The sequence below is a fragment of the Dermacentor andersoni genome, chromosome 1, assembly GCF_023375885.2.
Source record: "Dermacentor andersoni chromosome 1, qqDerAnde1_hic_scaffold, whole genome shotgun sequence".
In the NCBI taxonomy this organism is placed as follows: domain Eukaryota; kingdom Metazoa; phylum Arthropoda; class Arachnida; order Ixodida; family Ixodidae; genus Dermacentor; species Dermacentor andersoni.
Window position 1 is genome coordinate 399,197,024 of NC_092814.1, and position 21,534 is coordinate 399,218,557.

Consider the following 21,534-nt stretch of genomic DNA (forward strand, 5'->3'; position numbering starts at 1 on the left):
GGCCTCCAAAACAGCTTTTCGTGCAGAATTACCGTCATTGTAGTTGGCTACAGCATTGTTAGTTGCTGTCTTCAATGTGTAAGCAGTGACATTGTTTTCTTAGGGCAGCGGCACCAGATGAGTTGTTTGAGCGACTCAATGGTGTTCTGTGTTTGTCCATGAATACATTTGCTCAGAAGACCGATTACCTTTGAAAGTTATAATTCTGCTCCATTTGCTGGATGATCATGCCATCTTCTGGACAAGTAATATGTTTGAAACTCAAAACAGAGGCGACCACGTAAGCAACAGCAAGAGTCTGACGTAATAGTTCTTTTCTACAAAGGGCTATTAAAGCAAAAGCAAGAGTCTGACGTAATAGTTCTTTTCTACAAAGGGCTATTACGTCAAACTCTTGCTTCGAGTTGTTAACAAATTCAACTTCGCCCTGCCATCTGCTAGCCGCCTGGTCAGCTCAGATGGTAGAGTCACTGCCCCAGAAAAGCGGTGGACCCAGGTTCGAGCCCCGGACCAGGACGAATTTTTCATCAACTGCGATGTTTTTCTTTCGAGGAACCCGTATGGGATCCCTTTGTGGCAACTGCTACTATTGGGTGGATGTCTCATTTTCTTTTAATTAATATATAATTTTTTAGTACAAATCATTTATTACCACACAAGCAAAAAAAAAACACGCCATAACGAAGAAAACAGCGAACCACAACGATAAACAAACCAGCTTCTGCCCGCCATTCTTAAACGCCAAGACGCGTGGCACACTTCGGCACGACATTTGAACCGCTTTCAACGGGCGCTCGAGGTCGCGCTTTCACAGGTTTGTTCCTCGCAGTGCAGTCGATTTTTCTGTGCCAGAATTGCAAATTCAATTTTTTGGGGGGTTTACCCTACCATACCCCCTTAAGGCCTGCCAATACGCTTATTAGGCATATCGGTCCTCATACTGTGACAGGAGACCGGGGTGCACGCGTGTATAATGAAGGAATACATACTGTGTCCCGTGACAATTGCCCCCTTCCCACGCTTGTTATGCTTACCGCCTAACACTGCTGTATTGAGGCGAAGCAAACTTTCGGAGACTGGCATTACGCAACGCGCTGTGCTCCAATCGCGAGGATTAAAAAGGCGGAGTCGGTGCCATTGCTGACAGCGGCGAATTCTTTCAATGAAAAACATGGCACCGCACGGCAAGAAGCTTAATAGCGAACGTAGAAACAGCTACAATCTGCCACATTGGAGTGAATCTCTGCCACACAACGATAATCGTCATCTGCCTTGCTTGCGTTTCCTTTCTTGAAAACGCCGCGCCCGCTACTTTCCTGTTGGGAATGCTATGTCACGCTGATAACACGCATGCCGTTCGTTCTGGGAAGTACCGGGTTCGCCACGTTAATGAATTCAAGGAAATGCGGACAAGACGGATGGCGATGTTGCGAACGTAGTTCCCGCGCCTACTAGGGCGCCCCTCGTGGCGGCGAGCGCGGAACCGGCAGGATACGACCGGCCCGCTTGCGTTTGGAAAGCCACTGTTTCGCGCGTAGCTGTTGCCTTTTCTGAGCAATGCCGAAGTTCAACCCGAGCTGTTGCGTAGTGGGCTGCAACAGCACGTACACCAACTCACGAAGAACAAAGTTTTACAGGTTTCCAAGCCGACCGTATGAAGCAGAACGGCGTCAACATGGATAGCGCTCGTCCGACGGCATAAGCTGTTTTATGTTCCGGCGTTATGCCAAGTGCGTTAACGCTGAATTTTTTGCTTTTACAGCAATGATGGCAGCAACGGGACACCTGCAGTGCGTACCAGGATATGCAGCAAACAAAGCAGTTTGTTCCCACACTGTACTGCAGTAAAGCTGTGGAACTCTTTCCCAATCCTCTCATTCAAACAGCGCTAAGGCTTGCTGAGAGATTTGAGGAGGGGTTGCAGCTGTTTGAGCTGGCATACACCCTTCTGCGCCCAGCATATCAACTAGTGGGTAGTTGAGATCACCAAAATTTTGTGACGAAGTGGTTTATTGGAACCTCCTTTGCACGCACTGAAAAATCGCAACAGGAAAGTATCGCACTTCCAGTAACTTGGGCGAAAATATTTTCCCAGCGTAGTCTAACACAACTGGTAAGTTCCTCCATTTTTTTTTGTGTGTGTGTTTGGGGAGAGCAACGTTAGAATACCTCGGGTAGGTCTTACGAGTCGTTTGTACGCCCCACGTTCTTGGATGAGATGTTTTGGATTCGTATTTGCCGTCCTGTATGTCGTCCTTGCACTTCTCTGCGATGCCAGCACGACAATCGCAGCTCCCCGCTAGGATTTGTCTGCTGTCGCCAATCTTCAAGAATCAATGTCGCCTATAATTTCATGCGTCCACACCGTAGATAACGAAGTAACTTACGCTGAGCTTCACGCATCTCGCTGGTGAGTTATTTTTCGTTTGCGGAACACACCTAGCAGTCACTTCCGATCAGTGCAAGTTCAACACTTCCCTCACGTCGTAGACGTGCCCCACTTCAAATGGACGACTTCCTTTCTCTAAATTTTTTTCACGAAAAAAGCTGTGAAGATCTTGTAATTCACGAAACCCGGTTAAAATTAATATCGGCACGCTGTTTCGCGCCATCGCTACCGTTTGACAGGGCGCCAAACACACAGCGCGAGCTACTGACGCCGTAATCCCACGGCCGGTCTCGAGGGGTGCGCGCGCTTCACGGCCTTCGCAATGGGGTCTGTTTCCGCCTCGCACCGCGGTGGGGTCGCCACTGCTCCGCCGCTGCGACCGCCGTTCCCGCGGAAGGAGAACGCGCGCCCGCTCCAAGTCCGTCCCGCGTGAGTGGTAACCGTGAGGTCCTGATATTTCACCCGTATGCATTATGCAAAGACCGCGCAATCAGCCTCTTCGATTTGACAGCTAAGAGTTATAAACAACAGAATAACTACCGCGCGCCATCGGGTGCTCTTCTTCAGTATGACTGCATGGTCGCATGAGGCTTTGGTACATTCACGTCAACACTTTCTACCCGTTAAATTTGGAGAGAAACAAATCTATCAGCCTCTTCAGTTTGCCTACTGACGGGTTTTAACCAGTGTGTAGAATTATAAGCGACCTGAAGCGTTTATATGACAGATTCCTAAGAATTCTGAAGCGTATAAAATATAGCTCCTGAAATCTCAAGCGCTGCCATTTTTGTTTTGCACGAAAGCGGATTTAGCGTGAATTCATGACGCTGGACAGATTCAGAGAAACGAACACAAATTTATTCACAGCTAAATTCAAAGTGTCCAATGCGGTGCGCTCAGATCCATAACTTCAATATGTTTTACGTTCAGAACATATCAGTTGGCTGAAACACTCTACATATCTATAGCATCGCGACTGACGCACATCTATTGCAGATTCAGTCGGTTTAGTATGTGAGTGATCAACAACTTCCCATCAAAGAAAATGGCACGAACAACGCTGTGGAAGTGAGAAGAGCGCCAAACAAAAAGAAGAAAAGTTCACAGTCTGAAAAGCTTCCTGGATGGTTTATGCACATAATTAGCTGGCTTCTCGTTCCTGTCGGTGACTTTCTTGGTGTAGTTAACAAGAAGTATTCTGAGAAATTTTTCAGATATCAAAGAAGCAGACCTCATGGCATGGCTGTTGTCGGTTCCTTCTGAACAACTGAGCAAAGGCAAGTTTTCAAGCTGTGGCTGAATGAGGATTTGAAGTATTTCCAGAACATTTGTGCATGGCAGGTGCAAGACAACTTTTTCAAAGAAATATACGACCTTGTCCACGAGGGCAACAAACTCTGGTTTTGGGTAGTGCAGTCCACTGGAATCTTGGCCTTGCAGAAGAGTGTAGAGAGGACGAGTCCTCTCGCTAGTTTGAAGAAGGATATTGCAAGCGTCACATCCGAAGTCACTGATCAACTTGAGAATGTATCCAGCGACGTAAGTTAAACCGGAGTATGTGACAGAGGGCGATGAAGTGACAGGAGTTTCCTTGAAATGCTTCAGTTCTTCAAAGACTGCTTGCGGCAGAGTGGAAATCATTTCCTCGGCGTCGACGCATTGTGTCTTTACTCTGCTGCCAATTGAAGACTCAGTCTTGGCAATGTGGTCAAGTGCCGCCGTTACAGCTCTCGCATCCAACATGTCACATTGGCGTCCCTAATAGCCCGAGTCACTTTGGGACGTTAAACCCCCATAAACCATAAACCATTCCGTTAACCTTCGCATTAACTAAATTCTCTACCAGCACTTAACTTCGGCATGGACTATGAGACATGCAAGAAATTGACCGAAATACGACCTTCAGCATTTCAGACCGCGACATCTGTCATTTCCCTGTCATACCTTTCAGGAACGAGCGTGATTGGACCTTTGATGTTTCTATGGTTCTAATGTTTCTATGAAAACTCCGTTCACGTGTGAACTTATTGGCCGACATGTAGATAAATCATTTGCTTTTTGTTTTCTTTCGTTTCGGTGAATCGTTGAACAAGAAGCAGCGGAAAAGCAGCACGAAACCAGGCGATCACCGCCCGCCGCCGCAGAAGCAGGCGGGCAGAGAGCGGTCCCTAGCAGTAGGGTCGTCGTGCCCCTGGCGGCGGCGAAAGGCGTAACTCTTGGAGAAAAACTCCCATTGCTTCCGCGGCGAATGCGAAGGCCATAAGAAGGAAAGCGCGCGCTCCCCTAGAGACCGGCGGTGGTAATCCTACCGCATTCGCGCAACTATTCTGAACCACCTATTCTAGCCACACACTCTGAACAGGAGCGATGGCAATCTGCCGTCAGTGTATGCGCGCTCCTGCGTCACGTGTTCTAGACTATTTAAGCGAGCTGCTCGAGCACTTTTGTTTATTTTACCTGTGAACAAGGCTCCCGTGTGGGAGCCGAAACGTCTTCTTTTCTTTTAAATCTTTATTTGGTCGGCGAAGTGCCCCGGGTTTTTGTTTACCTTTTAACCAACTATTCGTCAGATGGCGCTAGGGGTCGGAAAGACAGGGCGCCGCCTAGCACTTGCAGCGTGCCCATTGTTGTGTGGCAAAAGGGTGTAATTTTGCTTAAGAGTAAAGTAACCAACGGCATGTGCATTATCAGCGTGACATAGCATTCCCGACAGGAAACTAGCAGGGGCAGCGCTTTCAAGAAAGGAAACGTGCAGCAAGGCAGATAACGATTATTGTTGTGTGGCAGAGATACAGCCCAAAGGGTGTAACTTTGCCTAAGAGTGTAGGCCTAACGTTGCCGCGGTGGTGGCTAAGGCTGCTAGCGGATCTGCGTGCGAGAGTGCCGGTTTGAGGCGGCGAGATAATCAAAATGGCGGCGGTGGTGGCTTTGATTAATGCCATTTCAGACCTGTAGTCAGGGCAATATACATTGACTATAGAGAGTATGTGGTGGTGCCGCAAAGCCGTGCGAATTATCGGGCATGTCCGAAAAATCGGGGGTCGGGAAAATCGTTAACTCGTCGTTAACTACTGTGGAAATACATTGTGCCGATGACACGGCGTCAATGACGATTCTTGTGTACGATTCCTCTGTTACTGGAGCCAGCATTAACACGACTTTCCTTCCCTTTCAATAGTTACAGCTAATTTTCACTGGTAGAAGCACAAATTCCTCGAGTTTTCCCTGAGTATTTCCAGACTATTTAAATTCCCTGAGAATTCCCGGTTGGTAGACACCCTGCCAATAGAAATAATCAGTACAGTACGAGTTGCAACTCGAGTACTACAAGGAGGTTTGACTGACGTCACCAATGCCGACGATGTCACTGGACACTCATGACACCAAGCTGAATTTGGGGATGCCAGATTATTTTACTTCATGTTCCGTGAGCTTAGCTGAGGAAAGACGCATCACTGCAATTTGAGTTCTGGTGCATAAATACGCACAACAGTCCACAGCTGTCTAAGCCTTTGCCAAAATGTTGCCTACGAGCATGTTACACTTAAAAGAAATATTTCATGATTAAGATGCCCAGGTTACTGAATGTCCTTGCCTATGAAGGACTTCGAAATTCCGCTGGTCACTATTAACCTTGTTAGGAGCATCATGGCTGACAGCCTACCCAATAAGGAAAACCCATACAACCCATGACTATAGGTTTAAATGGGTGCATATGGGATTCCATATAATCCTATAGGAATGCGAATACGGGACATATGCATTTTATGCGAAGCATACTAGCCGCACAACCACGCTCTTCCTTGCTGAGCTGCGCGCAGCCGCGTAGCTACCATATGACGTCATAACAGCTGCAAAAGCGGAGGCTCAACTCGTGCGCTCGCTTGCGGCCGCGTAGCTACATAGCCGGGTCTCAGCTCGTGCGCTCGCCTGCGGTCGCACAGATGGTACTGCGGCCTAACTCCCACTCCTCCCGCTAGAGCACTGACGTCACAACAGCTGCAAGCCGGGCTCAACTCTTGCACTCACCTGTGGTCGCACAGATGGTGCTGCGGCCTAACTCCAGTTCCTCCCGCTAGGGCACTGGCGTCATAACAGCTGTATAAAAGAGCGGCGCGCTCTCGTCGAGGCCAGTTGTATAGCGCGATGGCGGGAAAGGAAAGGGCCGCTCGTCAGACCGCAAAGCGCAAGTTACAAAGAGCCACGGAAACGGCCGAAGAACGAGAAGTTCGGCTTGCCAAGCGACGTGCACAGTACGCGGCTAAACAGCAGCGTTCCTCCACAGAGTCCGAGGTAAAGGATGAAGTTGCGAGTTATCTGGGAGTACTTCTACTCTAGTATGCTTCGCATCCTGGGCTTAACCTTAGCTAAGCCACAGCCATTTTTTTAAATAGCACATTCATTTTGTATGTTATATGCCTCCCAGTAATACAATAACCATAGTGGGCTTCGCATTGTTCAAATTATTTAAGTAAATCGAAGATACTACACGGTGTTTCAGTGAACACTTTCACATTTCAAAAACAATATTGCCTGTGGAAGGTAGCGCAATTCTAGTCCATGTGCTAGTCTACTCGAAGAGGCGGACCTGCAAAAAAAATTGAAAATGCATAATAGACTAATTAACAACAATTCACTAATTACGTATTGAACTAATTATCATATGACACTCCAATTTACAAATTGTAGCGGGTGAGACCGCAAGGCATATACACTTGAAAAGAATTGTGTGGATGACACTGTTTACAAGATATGCGCCGTCAAACTTGCGGTAAAAATTCACTGTCCTTCCACTTTCTTAATAAAACGTCGTTTTATGCAGTGAAACACAAAACTAACTAAAACGCCAATGCATTTCTTCGCAAAGTTTGGGAATTAATATCTTGAAACTGGTATTGTCCAGAGAATTCGTTCCAAGTGGATCTGCCTTGCGACCTCATCGGCTAGAATTTGTAAATTGCAATATTTTCCGTACGGTAAATAGTTCAGAACTTAATTTGCGAGTTTTTGTTAACTAGTCAATTATGATATTTCAAATCTTTATGCAAGTGAAGTTGGCCTCTCCAAGTAGACCAGCTCATGGAATAGAATTGTGCTATCTGCCACAGGAAATTTTTAAAAAATTTTGAAAGTGTTCACTGAAACACTTGGTATATATGCAACATTATATTGAAGCTGCTAGCCTTATAACTCATTTTCTTGGATAACTTACTAAATTTGCCATGGAACGAAATTGTACAGCTACCTCGGCTTTATTGAAAAGTCCATTGATGAAACAATTTCAGCAGCAAAGGTGGGAACACCTGAATATTTTTGAGATAGCTAATTCAATGATGTTGCATAAATAAAAAGGATACAAAGAACATAGGTGCTACATTCATTTACTGCAGTCCCCTAGAGACGAGAGTTGAGTGTGGTCTGTGTCTGTTACAGTGGCTTTACCAAACTCATTCCTAAGGAGAACAAATGAGTAATGGTTGCACTTGTTAGCACATTGGGAAACAGTCCATTACATCCAAGCCCACTACAAAGTGGGCGTCACCAAACACAAAGCTGGTGGTGCTCAAGCAGCTGTGTCCGCAGGGCCTCCTCTTGCTCGTGGATGCTTGCCTGTCGTAGCTCTTCATGGCTCGGGTGCCACTGGGCGGCCAGGGTGTGCTCCAGGGCCCGTGCTTGGACAGAGTGTGCCAGCAGGATGTCACGCCGAACCTGCACCACCGTATTCATCAAGTTGGGCTCTAAACATGAGGCCGCGAGATCAAATACCGGCCATGGCGGCTACATTTCGATGGGCACCAAATGCGAAACAAACCTGTGTACTTAGATTTAGGTGCACGTTAAAGAACCCCTGGTCGTGAAAATACAGAGTCCCCCACTACGGCGTGCCTCATAATCAAATCATGGTATTGGCACATAAAACCCCATAATTTAATTTTGCTCATCAAGGACCCTTCCACTACCCACACTGCAGCTCATTGTGAGATGACAGTATCTGCTAGCGCCTAGTTCAATGGTAAAAATTGAATGCACTGTGTTCCAAAGCTTTTGCAACTTCTAAGGGGCCCTGTACCACCTTTTTTTTTGAAGCCTCAAAAATGCATTGTAACAAGCTTGGCACCTCTCAGGAATATATTAACAAAAAATGTTTCCAGAAAGACTTAGTGGTAGCGTAGATACTAAGAGCGCCATACAGTAGAATCTCATTCATACGGTTTTGAAAAAGACGTGAAGAAAGACATACTAACTGGGAAAACGTATCATACAAAGTAATGAAAAATATGACAGACTTAACTGTAGTTCACGTTTACGTAAGGCAAAGCGTTGCGCAAGTTGTTGTGGCAGGAGACGCCGACGTGCTTCGAACTGGTGGGCTCCGGTGGCCTGACACGCATTCCGTTGTTTTCCTATTGCGTAGTGTTTTAGGGTGGCGACGGAAAACCGAAACGAAATCAAGCTGGAGGGCGACATCGGATGACGCCGGAGCGAAATACAATGATCACATTACACTGCCTGCAGCAGGGAATGGCTGGAACGGCGGCGCGTTCTGGTTATCCCCTGCTAAAAGCATGCAGCACGCTTCTAACAGCACTACACCGCACGCGCTGTAAAAAGATAGCTGAAAATGCTTGTCATAACAGGGTTGGTGGCGAAAGCTGTGAATGCGGCATGCAACAACCCGGAATGAAATTTGCTGGCGCCTGAATACGAAACGGAGTACGTGCCGGTGTTTTCACGTGGGCTGGGAGAGCAAGTATTGCAGGAAAGCTGATGCGGCGGGTGGCTACTGTTCTTGATTGCGCGCGCCTCACGCCTTTTCTTGTTTATGTGAGATCTATTACTCACGGATAACTTTCTGTGGCAATGAAGGGAAAGCTACTAAGGCAAAGCGTGCACAAGTGAGAGCGCTTCTGGAAAAAGGGTAGCGTGTTTTCAACCACTTTAATTTAAGCTGGGGAAGCGAAAACATAAATACCTTATTAGCAGCAGTTAAATAAGATAAAACACACCACTGAATGTAAACGTTTACTCATTATGCGGCTTTTCCCGTCAGCGTCTGGGCAAACACGAAACCGTCGCACATGGATGCTGCGTCAATTCAGTGTCTGTTCTGGGCAACCAAAAGCACTATCAAACGCTGCCGGACTACTTGGTGCGGTAACACATGTGCAGAAGTTCCACCCCCGTAGCTTTACCTTCAGTGCCACAGAAAGTTGACCGTGAGAGCGGCCAGAAAACGTATGATACGGCTGCAGTCTGCAGCAGCGAACGGTGCCGCATTTGCGTTATCACCTATTAAATGCGTGCAGTATGCTTCCAACGGCAGCACACGCTGAGAAACGGATAGGTGAATATGCTTATCGCAAAAGGGTTGGCCGCGATAGCTGTGAATGCTGCGTGCAATGACCCACGAGAATTGCCAGTACTAGAATAAAAGAAACTGAGTGTGCGCTGGCATTTTCACGTCAGACAGGCGGGCAAGTATTACAGGGAAGCTGATGTGGCAGATGACTACTGCGCTCGATCACGCATGCCTTTTTTTTATTGTGATAGCAATTATATGGACACTCCAGGCGCATTTCTGCAGTCGGCATCGCCGTGAGGTTCCGTATAAAGTCCAAGGGCAATAAAATTGTCACCGCACACCGTATATGCAAGTGAAAGCGTGCGAGGGTGAGCCGGCGAACGCGGCTTAATCTCGCGTGTTTGAGCAAGGCGGGCCGCAAGCTCTCACTCCTGTCAGCACTACGGATCAGCGCAAGACAGTTTACAATGGTGTTGGATTTCTTTCTACTCTTCTTCTCCGCAGAGGTGATAAAGACAATCTGCAAAAATGCAAACGATATGCTTGGATGCATAATCTTGTAGTTACCCAGCTACGCTGACAGTGATCAGTCTTGGAAGAAGTGCATGACTCTAGTGGTGAAGTACGTTCCTTGGACTTCTCATTGTACCATCCTCAGAAGATGCCGAAAAGGCGGAACTGCAAAATGCGTTACGAGGACTGCAAAGTTGAGCAGAAACCAGACGTTTTGCGGGAAAAGTTCAAAGTGCACCTATGCGTCACAAAATCCAGGAACTGCTTCATCGCATGGCATGAGCGAAGAACTTGTAGTTTATTTTTGGTATCCAAAGAACGGCGGTGTACTGAGAATTTTTTTCCAGATACTATTCCTGGGTTATTTATCTTCGAAATGTATATTCTGAATTTCCTTTGATATGAATGTTTTTGTAGATATCATGTTTTTTAATTATTGTTTTTATCAACTGGCAGCAAAAATGGTGCTTTTTAGAATTTTTGTTGTACCTAATTTTTTTGTTGGCAACGTACGTTTTGGAAAGAGCATTTCATTATGGACAATATGCTATGCTGCAATATGCAATATGTGTGCTGGAATATTATTTGTAGTGGTAAATAATTTTTTTCTGAGACCTATAAAAAATTACCATTTTCTCGCGGTAACGAAAGAGTTGATGTGTTCCTAAATCTAAGTGCATGAGCGTTTTTATTTCGCCCCCTGTCGAAATGCGGCTGCCACAGTCTGGATCAAATCCGCAACCTCGAGCAATGACATAGCCGCAAAGCTACCGCGGCAGGCACAGAAGTGTTGATTTGACATGCGACCACTTCCATGGTGTCGTCTAGACCCTACAGTGTACTTTAACTGTGGCTCTTTTTCTGCACGCCTTGCGTAAGTTGTCCGCTTGATATATTTGCATGATGTTTATTTTTCAGAAGTAGCAGAAACGTACTGTACCTTGAACTTAAACTTATTCCGTTTCCCTGCAACCAATGTCATGTCTATAGTAGTATCGTTTCGTTGCCTTCTCATGTCACCTTTTGCCTATTCCCCCTCACCATTGAATGGGAACTGCGAGTGAAGGGTGGCAAGGCTGTTATTCACTCGTTTAGCGACTGCGTCTATTCTACCCTAACTCTGCTTCCTCTCCCCCTCCTCTCTACCATTCTATCTAGCTACCCTCTGGACTTGCATGTAAGTAGAAAGGTAAGAGCTACAGTTTCTGCAATGCTTTTGCGGGGGGGGGGGGGGGGGGGGGTCTAGGATAATTACAGCTGTCAAGAGGCTAATGTGGCAACGCCTAGGGAGCTCCAGAGGGTATTGTGCACATTCGACGTGATGCAAAGGTCCAAGCGAGTTTCTTGCGTCGCCTTTCTTCTCTGCCGTGCTTCTGTCATGTATATACACGCTCTGAACCACTGCCTGACGTGGTGTGCCAGAGAGCAGCAGCAGCAGTGGGAAAGTCAAAGAGGCAAAAAATCTTTGCTTTAAAAGGGCTATTTACATTATATACACTGGCTCCAGGCACAGATGCCCACTCCATATAGGAGCACATTAAATGTCTGAGTTAACATCAGGCCACATCAGCCTCTCTGAATGAAAGGTCTCCGCTTTTTATCCCCTCGTCTTCCTTAGAAAACTAGACTAGGGAATCTGATGACTGTACTGTGGCCAATCACAAACGTCGAATCAGTCACAATATCCCGTCCAGGATTTCACGCCATTCTACCGAACTCCGTCTCCGATGGTATGAAATATGCGACCGTACAGAAACCTCGGAATCCAAGGTCGGTGCTGTTCTTCAGTAGCCGTCAACTTGGGCCCTTTTCATCTATTAGATCAGCATGACATCTTTAGGTACAGGGTCCGTTCCTGACCTGTCAATGGTCGGCGTCAACACTGCATTGACTTCTTGATAGGCAGGTGATGAATGAGGTGGGTTGCCTGTGGTAAACGTCTAAGAAATGCTCTTCGCCGTATTGAGACTTAACAGGAGCTTCAGTGGTCAGTGACGACAGCACCGCAGCTACGATCGCCCCTGGGCGCACCATTCGCGATGCGGCACAGCCATTCTGCTCGTTGCACTGACCCTTTCTAGCCTTCTAGTCCACTGCAGTGGTGGCACCAACCACTTCACCAGTTCGTTTGCTCGCTCACAAGCAGTGCTCATGTCGCGGGAGGAAATGCCAGCCTGTCTCACCTCCGGAAGAGGCTCCAATGTGTGGTCGACGCCACAGTACCTTTGGGTTGCTTCAGGATATTGCAGAAAAGGTCCATTGCAGACCTTTTTTTTACTGCAAACAAGCGGACCAAGCAACAATGCGTCCCCACTGAGCATTCTCCTTTAACAATGGGAGATTCGGAGATGCTCCATGTACAAGAAAATCCTTCTCAGCGCTCCATTTTAATTCCGCTTGAAGAGACTGCGTACAGCATCACTTCTGATGAAACTTGTACGTCCTCGCGTCACTGCAAATGGACAGTGAGTGCCACAAGCTTTCCTCATCATGTGCAGCAAGGGATGAACCTGATTCTGCAACCGAATTCACCGCCTCGGACGTGGATGTTGACCATGCAGGCCAGTTGGAGATTTCGAAATTTAACACTACCCACAAAGCCAATACCGAACTCATTTCCACCTAATAAATACGGCAAAGTGAGCAGGAGCTTCCACTCTAACTCGTACTGCCTATTTCCTTGGTTGGAGTACAGCGCGCACGCTGACACAGCTTTTTGTTACCCTTGCAGAATGTTTTCTACTGGTGCCAATGAAAAATGTTTGTCAACGGTGGATACAGTAACTGGAAAAAAGCCTTAGAGAAAGGTGCTGGCTTCAGAAAGCACGAAAATTTACTCACACATAAGTCTTGCCAGACATCAAGGTTTCCTACACCCAGATCAAATAGGGAACACAGAGCTAGTCAGTTGCAACACATCTCAGCGACGCATACCCTAGGGAGGTGCAGGAAAATCGCCTCTCTATATAGCAAGAGTGGCAGATATCTTGTGATTCACTAACATTCCAGGAATCGCTCAGAGGTGCCACGATGAAAGTGCCACAAGTGAAAACAAGGGAAACTTTGTTGAGCTCTTCAACTTCTTTGGCAAATAGACGATATTATCGGAAAGAAACTGAATGGTGGAGCAGCAAACGCGAAGTACGTTCATCATTCGATACAAGACCAGATTTTTGAAATTCTCAGCCACATCACATTAACAAGAATCAAAAAAGAGATGACGTGTTTTGCACTTATTGTCAATGAAACGAAGGACCTAAGCAAGACGAAACAATTATCAGCTGTAAGGTACTACTCTTTGAACGGTTTCTTGGATTCCGCAACGCCGCGCACTTGGATGCAAGTCGCTCCTGGGCTACATAAGGGAAATGTTGAATCGCTGCAGCATTGATGCTCAGCTGTGGATTGCTCAAGCATATGATGGTGCAAGTGTCATGAGCAGTACCTTGTCCAGGCGCTGTTCAGGCAGGAAGTGCCGCAGGCAGTGTACGTCGACTGCATGAACCACAACCCCAATGTAGTCATCATGGATGTCTGCAAGGTGATAAAACCGGTGAGGAATTCTCTTTTAGAATGCCTCTCTGTTTTCTAGAGTGGATCTGCAATTTATTTTCTGTACGTATATGTGCAGAAAAGGTTCTCTTTGCCAGTGATGGAGCTGCAGCATCTCACGGATACACGACAGGCCTGCCAGATAGCGGCTTGCACAGCAGCAATGAAATGTTTTCCTGCTATCCTTGTAGGTCTCAGCAAAGTCATCACTACAAACAGGAGGTGGGCAACGGAAGCTAGGGGTCTGCTTGAGCAAATGAACTGCTCGTTTCTCTTCCATGTAAGCCTATTTACTAAGGTACACAACCGCCTTCAGGTTCTTTCGGACCTATTGCAAAGTAGAGACCACAATATTAGGCATGCCTCATGGCACACACAGTCATGAGTTCTCCGAAATGAGAAATTTGCAGAACACATTTGACACTGTCTGGGTGCAAACCTGCAGTATTTCTGAGTAGAACGGGGTGTCCCAAAGAGAAAAGCAGAGACTGATGCGCCTTCCCCTTCATTTAGAACAGTATGTATTAAGCGACGGACGGCCTGTTGAAGAAGAGTCTCCATATTCAAAGGAAACATTGAGTTAAAGTTTTTCTACAATTTTGGACCGCCTGATTGCAGAGCTGACTAGGCGGTTCAAGGAGAACAATGATGTACTCTGCGGAGTCAGCACCCTCCACCCCCAGAGTGAGAATTTTATGGACATCTCGCTACTCGAGCCTTTTGCCGAGCACTATGCATGCGACATCTAAAGCATTGAAGTAGAGTGTAAGCTCGTAACGAAACTTTTTCAGCGCATAGGAAGTGCAAGATAGAGACACTGCTGCAATTGAAGCAGTTTCTCTTTGTTTCTCTTCCATATAAGCCTATTTACCAAGGTACTCAACCGCTTTAAGGTTCTTTCAGACCTATTGCAAAGTAGAGACCGCAAAATATATATATATATATATATATATATATATATATATATATATATATATATATATATATATATATATATATATATTCTTGAAAGAATATGAACTAGCCTTCCTAGAACTGCACAAGCTATGTGTTATCACCAAGACGATACTGGCATCGTCATCATTTTGTGAGCACATGTTTTCGTGCCTTTGAAGATTGAAGACTTATCTTCGCAGCAAGATGACGAATAACCGTCTGGACAACCTAGCTGTGCTTGCAGTCGAGCAATCTCTTGCCAAGATAGATCTTCAGCGTGTTGTCGACATGTTTGATGCTGCGCACAGTAAACAACGTATACGTCTGCACTAGCATGCCAGTAAAACGATACCCCATCGTATCTCTGCGGCACTTTAGCAGGAAAATTGTGCGGCATGGGCGTAGGACCAATACCTACACCAGTAACAGAACACCCCCTTCACCATTGAATAAATCCCAGTTGTGTTTTGTCTTGTACCGTCACAGCGTCACAGTATGATTGTGACGAAACCTTCCTCTGTCCCTGTCATCGCTTTGGAAGAAACTCCATACAGGCTGCTGTCAGAGGCCACGCCGGTCACCTAGTTTGTGTAGTGAATTGTGTATAGTCGGGAAGCTGTTAGTTGCCTAAACATAGTCAAAACTCCATGCGTAAGTTCCCTACCTCCCGCCCCAACCCCGGAGAAACTCGATTGTCGTGGGTGCCCCCATGAACTCTCTCGAGAAAGGGCTCGTCATCGACATGCCGACCTCACCATGAGGAAATGCGAAGCCGAGGCGTTACGACAACAATGAGCCGCAGATCCCAAGCTTCGCTTGCACCCCTCTTCACAGTAACAGAAGGGCGGTCAAGTTTTTTATGTAGCTCTGGTTTCTTGGGCTCCCTGCGTATTTTTGCGTTTCTGCTGCACTTTGACACAGCATTCCTGCCCTACTGGACCTCGGCAAGGTGAGAAATTTTTTTTGAGTCTGCACTGGACTTCCTAAGCAATTCAGGCTTAGGACATGGCACCGAGCGGTGGGACGCAGTTAGCGAAAAAACAGATCAGCCATTGTGGCGATTAAGTTCGGTGTGTACTGAATTGTACTGGGACATCTTTGCGACGCTTTCTATGGGCCCCAACATTATCGCAACTTATTTCGGTACTTTTTGGGCAAGCTCGCAGCGCCAGACGTTGTGACCCAGTTAGCGAGACAGCTTGGCCAATGCGGCGTGTACTAAATCTTATTGGGACATGTTTGTGACACTTGGGCCCCAACACTATTGCAACTTGCTTTGGTATTTTTTGTGGTACTCTATGGGCACGGCGACTGCAGAGGGCATTGTGACATAGTTATCGAAAGACAGGCCGGCCGCTGTGGTGCAGTTAGTTTTACGTTGGTAAGGTTTGCGTTGACTGAATCTTAAGGGGCCAAGCATAGACAAAGAAATTCAACAAGAGGGGACACTCGGTGAAAACTGGGAACAGGAAATGCGTAACACTAGTATTAACCCCGTCTGCGAGCAACGGAAAAAAGAATGTGAATGAAACGAAAGAAACAATGTCGGTTAACTTCGAAGTTAACCGACAGTGTTTCTTTCTTTTCATTCTTTCCCGCTAAAACGAAAAGGTTTGCGTATAAATGAACTTATACTTTGCGACTTATTTTTTCTTGCATTACCTAGCATCAAGCTAACGACACGCCAGACAAGCCAGATGCATGTGTCATGCACCAGACAAGCCGCCACTGAAGCGAGTGAGGCTGGCTGCACATGCAAGTTCGCCTATTCGATGACACGGCTCTCTTTAATTAATGCGATAGTGTTAAGGGCCCCGTGTCGCAGAAAATCCGGTGTCGGTGTTGGCGTAGGCAACGACACCAGCATCCACGGCCTAGAAAATTATCTCAAACCATGCATATTCCATACAGCACTAAAGTTGTTCTGTCACTAAAGTTGCCCATACCTTGTCTTACATTCTTTGTAAAGTTATTCCTCGGCATTTTGAGAATGGAATGACAGCCCACAAACAAATTCCATAAAACAAAACACCGACAGTGCATGCCTTTTATGTTAAATCTCTCAGACTGAAATATCAGAAGTGCGAAACATAACACAAGATCAGCCCACGCAAGGGGCCGCGTTTCTACCAGAAAGCATGCCTTCGTGCAAGATTTCACCGCCAGCCTTTCCCGGTAAACATTACGGTTACCTATAAGCTGTAGTTTCTCGGAAGCACGAGACACTGTCAGGGATCTTTGAATGCTATCGCATTCCACTCTTAAAGGTGAAGCTTAAGTGTCCTCCAATTTTTTTCTTTTTGATGTAGGCTGGTTTGTTCGGCTCCCGGTGTATTCTTGCGTTCCTTCTGCACTTCAACATGGCACCACTGGACTACGGCAAGGTGAAAAATTCTGTTTGACAGCCTGCGACGCATTTCAAGCAATTTAGGCTTACAGCATGGAACCGAGACTTGCGATGCAGTTGGCGGAAAACAGCTCGACCATCCTGGGGCAGTTAATTTGAGTTAATTACTCATACCGGGAGATGTTTGCAATGCTTTCTATGAGCCCCAACATTATTGTAATTTATTTCGGTAGTTTCTGGGCATGCTCGTAGCACCTGGCATTGTGACACAGTTTCGCGTATGCTTAATCTTACTTGCACAACTTCGTGATGCTTTCTCTGACCCCTAACATTATTGTAATTTATTTCGGTAGTTTCTGGGCATGCTCGTAGCACCTGGCATTGTGACACAGTTTCGCGTATGCTTAATCTTACTTGCACAACTTCGTGATGCTTTCTCTGACCCCTAACGTTATTGTAATTATTTTCGTTACTTTTTTGTATCATTTTGAGGCATGCTCACTGCACCTAGCGTTGTGATGCAGTTAGCGAAATGCAGCTCGGCCGTGGTGACAAAGTTAGTGTGTACTGAATCTTAGCAGGACAAGTTCTTGATGCTTTTTATGGCCCTGCAACAACATATACCTTCATTCGTTACTCACGCTTGTCGAAAAGGTGACAAACGATTGCAAAGAGTGATAACATGGGAGTGTGTTGCTTGTGCTGGCAGAACGCCCAAAACGCCAAGGAGCTCAAAAACCAGGAACTCGTACCTCCAACATTCTGTCTTCCAAACGACTGAAAAAAAAACGCTTTGCATCCACACATTAGTCTATGAGTAGAAGGCATTCTGCGAGCGTTTAGCATGGTCTGGTTGAGAGCCTGCGTTGTGGCCACCTGTATGTAGCATACCATCGCATCCGCTGAGGCCAAGTTATTTTGGAGAGGTGCACTCACCAGTCTTGTAAGTTCAACTGGCAAAAATATCTGCGAGGTCATATTTTGCCTCGTCTAATTCTCTTTCAGCACTGCAACAGCTGGCTTTCAGAGTGTGACATTGTCTGGCCGACTTTAAAAACGTGTGGATGGCTTGCTTCGCAATTATCCGACGTGTGCAGATGATGAAAAGAGCAGCGCTCACTGCGCCTGCTTGAAACTCATTGCAGCCGCCGAGCAGACGCCCTTTAACAGTGGACTGCTGGGTACATGGCAAACCATTGCGTCAGCTGAGGCCAAGTTGTGTTGAAAACGCGCAGTCACCCGTGTATTTGTGTTCTGAAAAAGCAGGAAATGAGGCCCGGGAATGGGGGAATGCCTGAAAATCAGACGTTTTCGTCATATTTCAAATATGGTATTATTTGGGATGAGTCGGGTATTTTCTACGCCATGTTTACAAAACCGAATTGCCTTTGTTTACAATGTTGCCCATTTACCACTTTCGCTCGTTTCACCTCTACATGCAGTTTTAATGCGAGAGCATTATATGCCCCATTACACGAAAATCTGTCGGCGTAGTCGGCGTGACCGAAAGATGGTACCAAAAATGGCCGACAGCGCAAGGATTAAGAACACGTCACAAAATGCTCAGATTGATGTCAAATTTCTCAGGGAGGTTCCTGTAAACAATTTAAATTAATGGCTTAGCAAAGAAAATTTGGTAAATTTCCGTCTGGGTAGGATTAAACCCGGGCCACCGAGGTGCGAGACAAGCACAAGTCCCCAACGCCATGTTGGCTTTATGGTTCTCATTGACTAAAGGTGTGCCTAGTGTGTTTCTCATTGCACATGTGACAGCACAGCCGACGGGGAGGAGGTGGCGCCACGTCATGAGTGTATAAAATGAATGAGTATAAATAAAAGCATTAATGTCCAATTTAAAGGCGCTGAGCTGTTTTTTGAGTTAGAAACTCTTCGCGGGCAAGCGAGCGTACTGGGACGCTGGGCGCACTTTGATTTGGCCTTACCGAGGCGCTGTTAGAACGCATGCGAGAGCTTGTGTGGACAGCGGACAAAGAACACGCAAAAAAAAAGCATTTCACCAAAGGAACCATAACGCTTCTGCATCCCTACACATATGCAGTATTAAGTGTATCTGCCAAATTTACGTACCAAAATGAGACATGCTTGTAATTTACTTTTTTCCGCTGATGCCGTCTGGTGGAGCTTCATAAGAGAACTGCTACTTACCGAGTGCCACACCATTGAATGAACGCACCAAAAGCCCGGAAAAAGCATTTATAGAGCAAAATACACATTTCCTCATTACAGAAGGCATCTTGCATCAACTTTATAAATTTAATGTTGCACAGAGGACACAGAAGTTCGACTGAGGCTTGTAAAGGTCGCTCACAATCATATTTTACCAAACAAAAAGAAAATTATTCCTCACCAAGACAGCGCGCGGTTCAGCAGTAGAAGTGAAAACAAATGCTGCGCTGATCAGTGCAGCTGGTGTAAATGCCCAACCACTGGAAAGCTTCGGCACACGCCAATGCATCAAAAGCGTCGGTCACGGACAGGCCTGACGCGTGGCGACACGCAGATTTTGTTGACTACCGATGCTAGAAAATCGGCGACGCGTGCCGACGCTTCACCAGCATTCACCAATCAGAGGCTGCAAGGCCTCTGGCTACTATACCTATAGAGAACAAAAACAATTTCCTTTCTCTATGCTATGCCTATGATGGCTGCCGATGTGAAAACGCCAACACCAGCAATCGTCCGAGTTCTTTGGACACAGGAAACAGGCGACAGTGTTCCTGAAAGACAGTGTTGTGACACTATAAACTATTGTCAGGAAAAAGATCAACTTAAAACCAAGTGCCTAATGCATCTTCGCAAAATGTGTTTGATTAACAAGTTAACACCTCTACAACGTTATGCCGATATACAGCATATGCGCTTGAAATAAATAGTCAAACCACTATATATCGAACACTTTCTATATCATCTGGAAAATCGTATGCATTTAAATTTTTTTATTTCAAAGAGGGTCCGACGTAAAATCGATATATCAAATTCCGCCACCACAGACCATGTGCGCTCCTGACACCCTCGAAGATAGCGGTGGCATGATGGCCATTCCCGATTGGTGCAATTGCGCCGAGGGTGCCATTTGAACGTAGCGCCTTAGGCACACGCCAGCTTGGCTAGTTCGACAACGTCAAGGACACACTGCATATGCCGCACTGACTCCACCTCGGTGCCACGCTCTGCGCCTGTCGCGCCTCGCGAGGACTGGTGGTTTTCATCCATAAAGACGCGCAACAGTGCGTGCTCACTGAGCTCACTCATAGATGCCGTGGCAGACACCACTTAATACGCTGTGATTGATAGTGTTTGAAAATACTTCGATTGATGGACTTGGAGATTGCAGCAGAAGTAGCGGCCAAACGAAGACGCTGCAGAGGTTGATCCCACAAGCGCCGATGTTGCCCCGCTCCAGACTTCGACTGAGGCTGTAGCTGCTTTGGCCCTTGAACGCCGATACTGTGGTGCAATAGAGGGCACCGGCCAATGGCTTGTGGATCGTTTAGACTATGTTGAGGACTTGGTGTTTAAGCACACAGCTGCCAATGAGAAGCAGGCTACACTGCTACAATACTTTCAGCCAAATAAATAAATACTTTGTGTGAAGCTTCAAATGCGTTGCCTACGCCATGATTGGGGTGCGATCAGGGATCGTTGTTTGGAGCGCCAGTTCAGTTGCGCCGTGTGCGCAACCGCCCCGACTTTGCACGGCTGACGAAGTTGGTGCTGCCTAGGCTAATTGCGAGCACCGCAATCGACTGTGCACTCACGGCCGATGAAGTCGGAGCGGCCTAGGCCAACTGCACGCAGCACAACCAAACGCGCACTCCGAAGATCCCCAATCGTGCCCTTGGTTCATTGATTGATTTGCAGAAGTTTTTGACGTGTTTTTTTTAACGTGATTTTGCATATCGAATTCTGGCTATATCGAACTATTTTGCGATTACCGCGCTGTTCGATATATTGAGGTTCGACTGTATGTTCTGTAAAGGTTAAGCGCTGAACTTGCAATAACAAAATTTGTAGTAGCACTGGAAAAAGTGCTGCAATGTGTATCAGCCACAACAGAACTGCTGCATGTCCAACCTACTTCCTCAGGTCACCTCTTCCCTTGCCATTTTGGGTGTAACATTCAGCCCTTAGTAACCCAACTTAATAAACTTAGTAACCCAACATGACTTCCCTCTGCATGTCCCTCGCTGAAAACTAGCTGAAGCTAAATGGAAATGTTTTAAGGAATCCAAGTACATGTCACGAGATTTTATAAGTATTTTACTACAGATCATGCCATATCATATTTTACCGCTTTTATCATAGACGCAGCAGAAAAGTTCATCCCTCAAACAAAAGTTTGTTCACATGGAAGACGGGTTCCCTGGCGAAACAATGACTACAGACAAGTTTTAAAATAAACCAAAACAAAGCATGGGACATTCTGCGTCAATACCCAACTGCAGAAAACCTTGTTCAATTCAAGCAGTATAA

The 21,534-nt window shown here is 46.4% G+C and overlaps 1 protein-coding gene and 1 pseudogene across 2 annotated transcripts in view; one reads left to right on the plus strand and one right to left on the minus strand.

Moving 5' to 3' along the window:
* Nucleotides 1-7,754: 7,754 nt before the first annotated feature.
* The window catches only part of LOC126518594 (transcriptional adapter 1-like), a 146,042-nt gene continuing 132,262 nt past the window's right edge, over nucleotides 7,755-21,534 (minus strand). Inside the window, exons 9-10 of one of the 2 annotated variants that reach the window (XM_055064925.2) lie at nucleotides 20,369-20,508; nucleotides 7,755-8,098 (exon numbers count right to left, since the gene is read on the minus strand). In XM_055064925.2, coding sequence (XP_054920900.2) covers nucleotides 7,876-8,098; nucleotides 20,369-20,508 — 363 coding nt within the window. In that variant the 3' untranslated portion in view covers nucleotides 7,755-7,875. The remainder of the gene's footprint in view (nucleotides 8,099-20,368; nucleotides 20,509-21,534) is intronic. The other variant, XM_050168368.3, reaches the window with a different exon arrangement.
* Nucleotides 12,115-15,026, plus strand: LOC140215523 (uncharacterized; annotated as a pseudogene).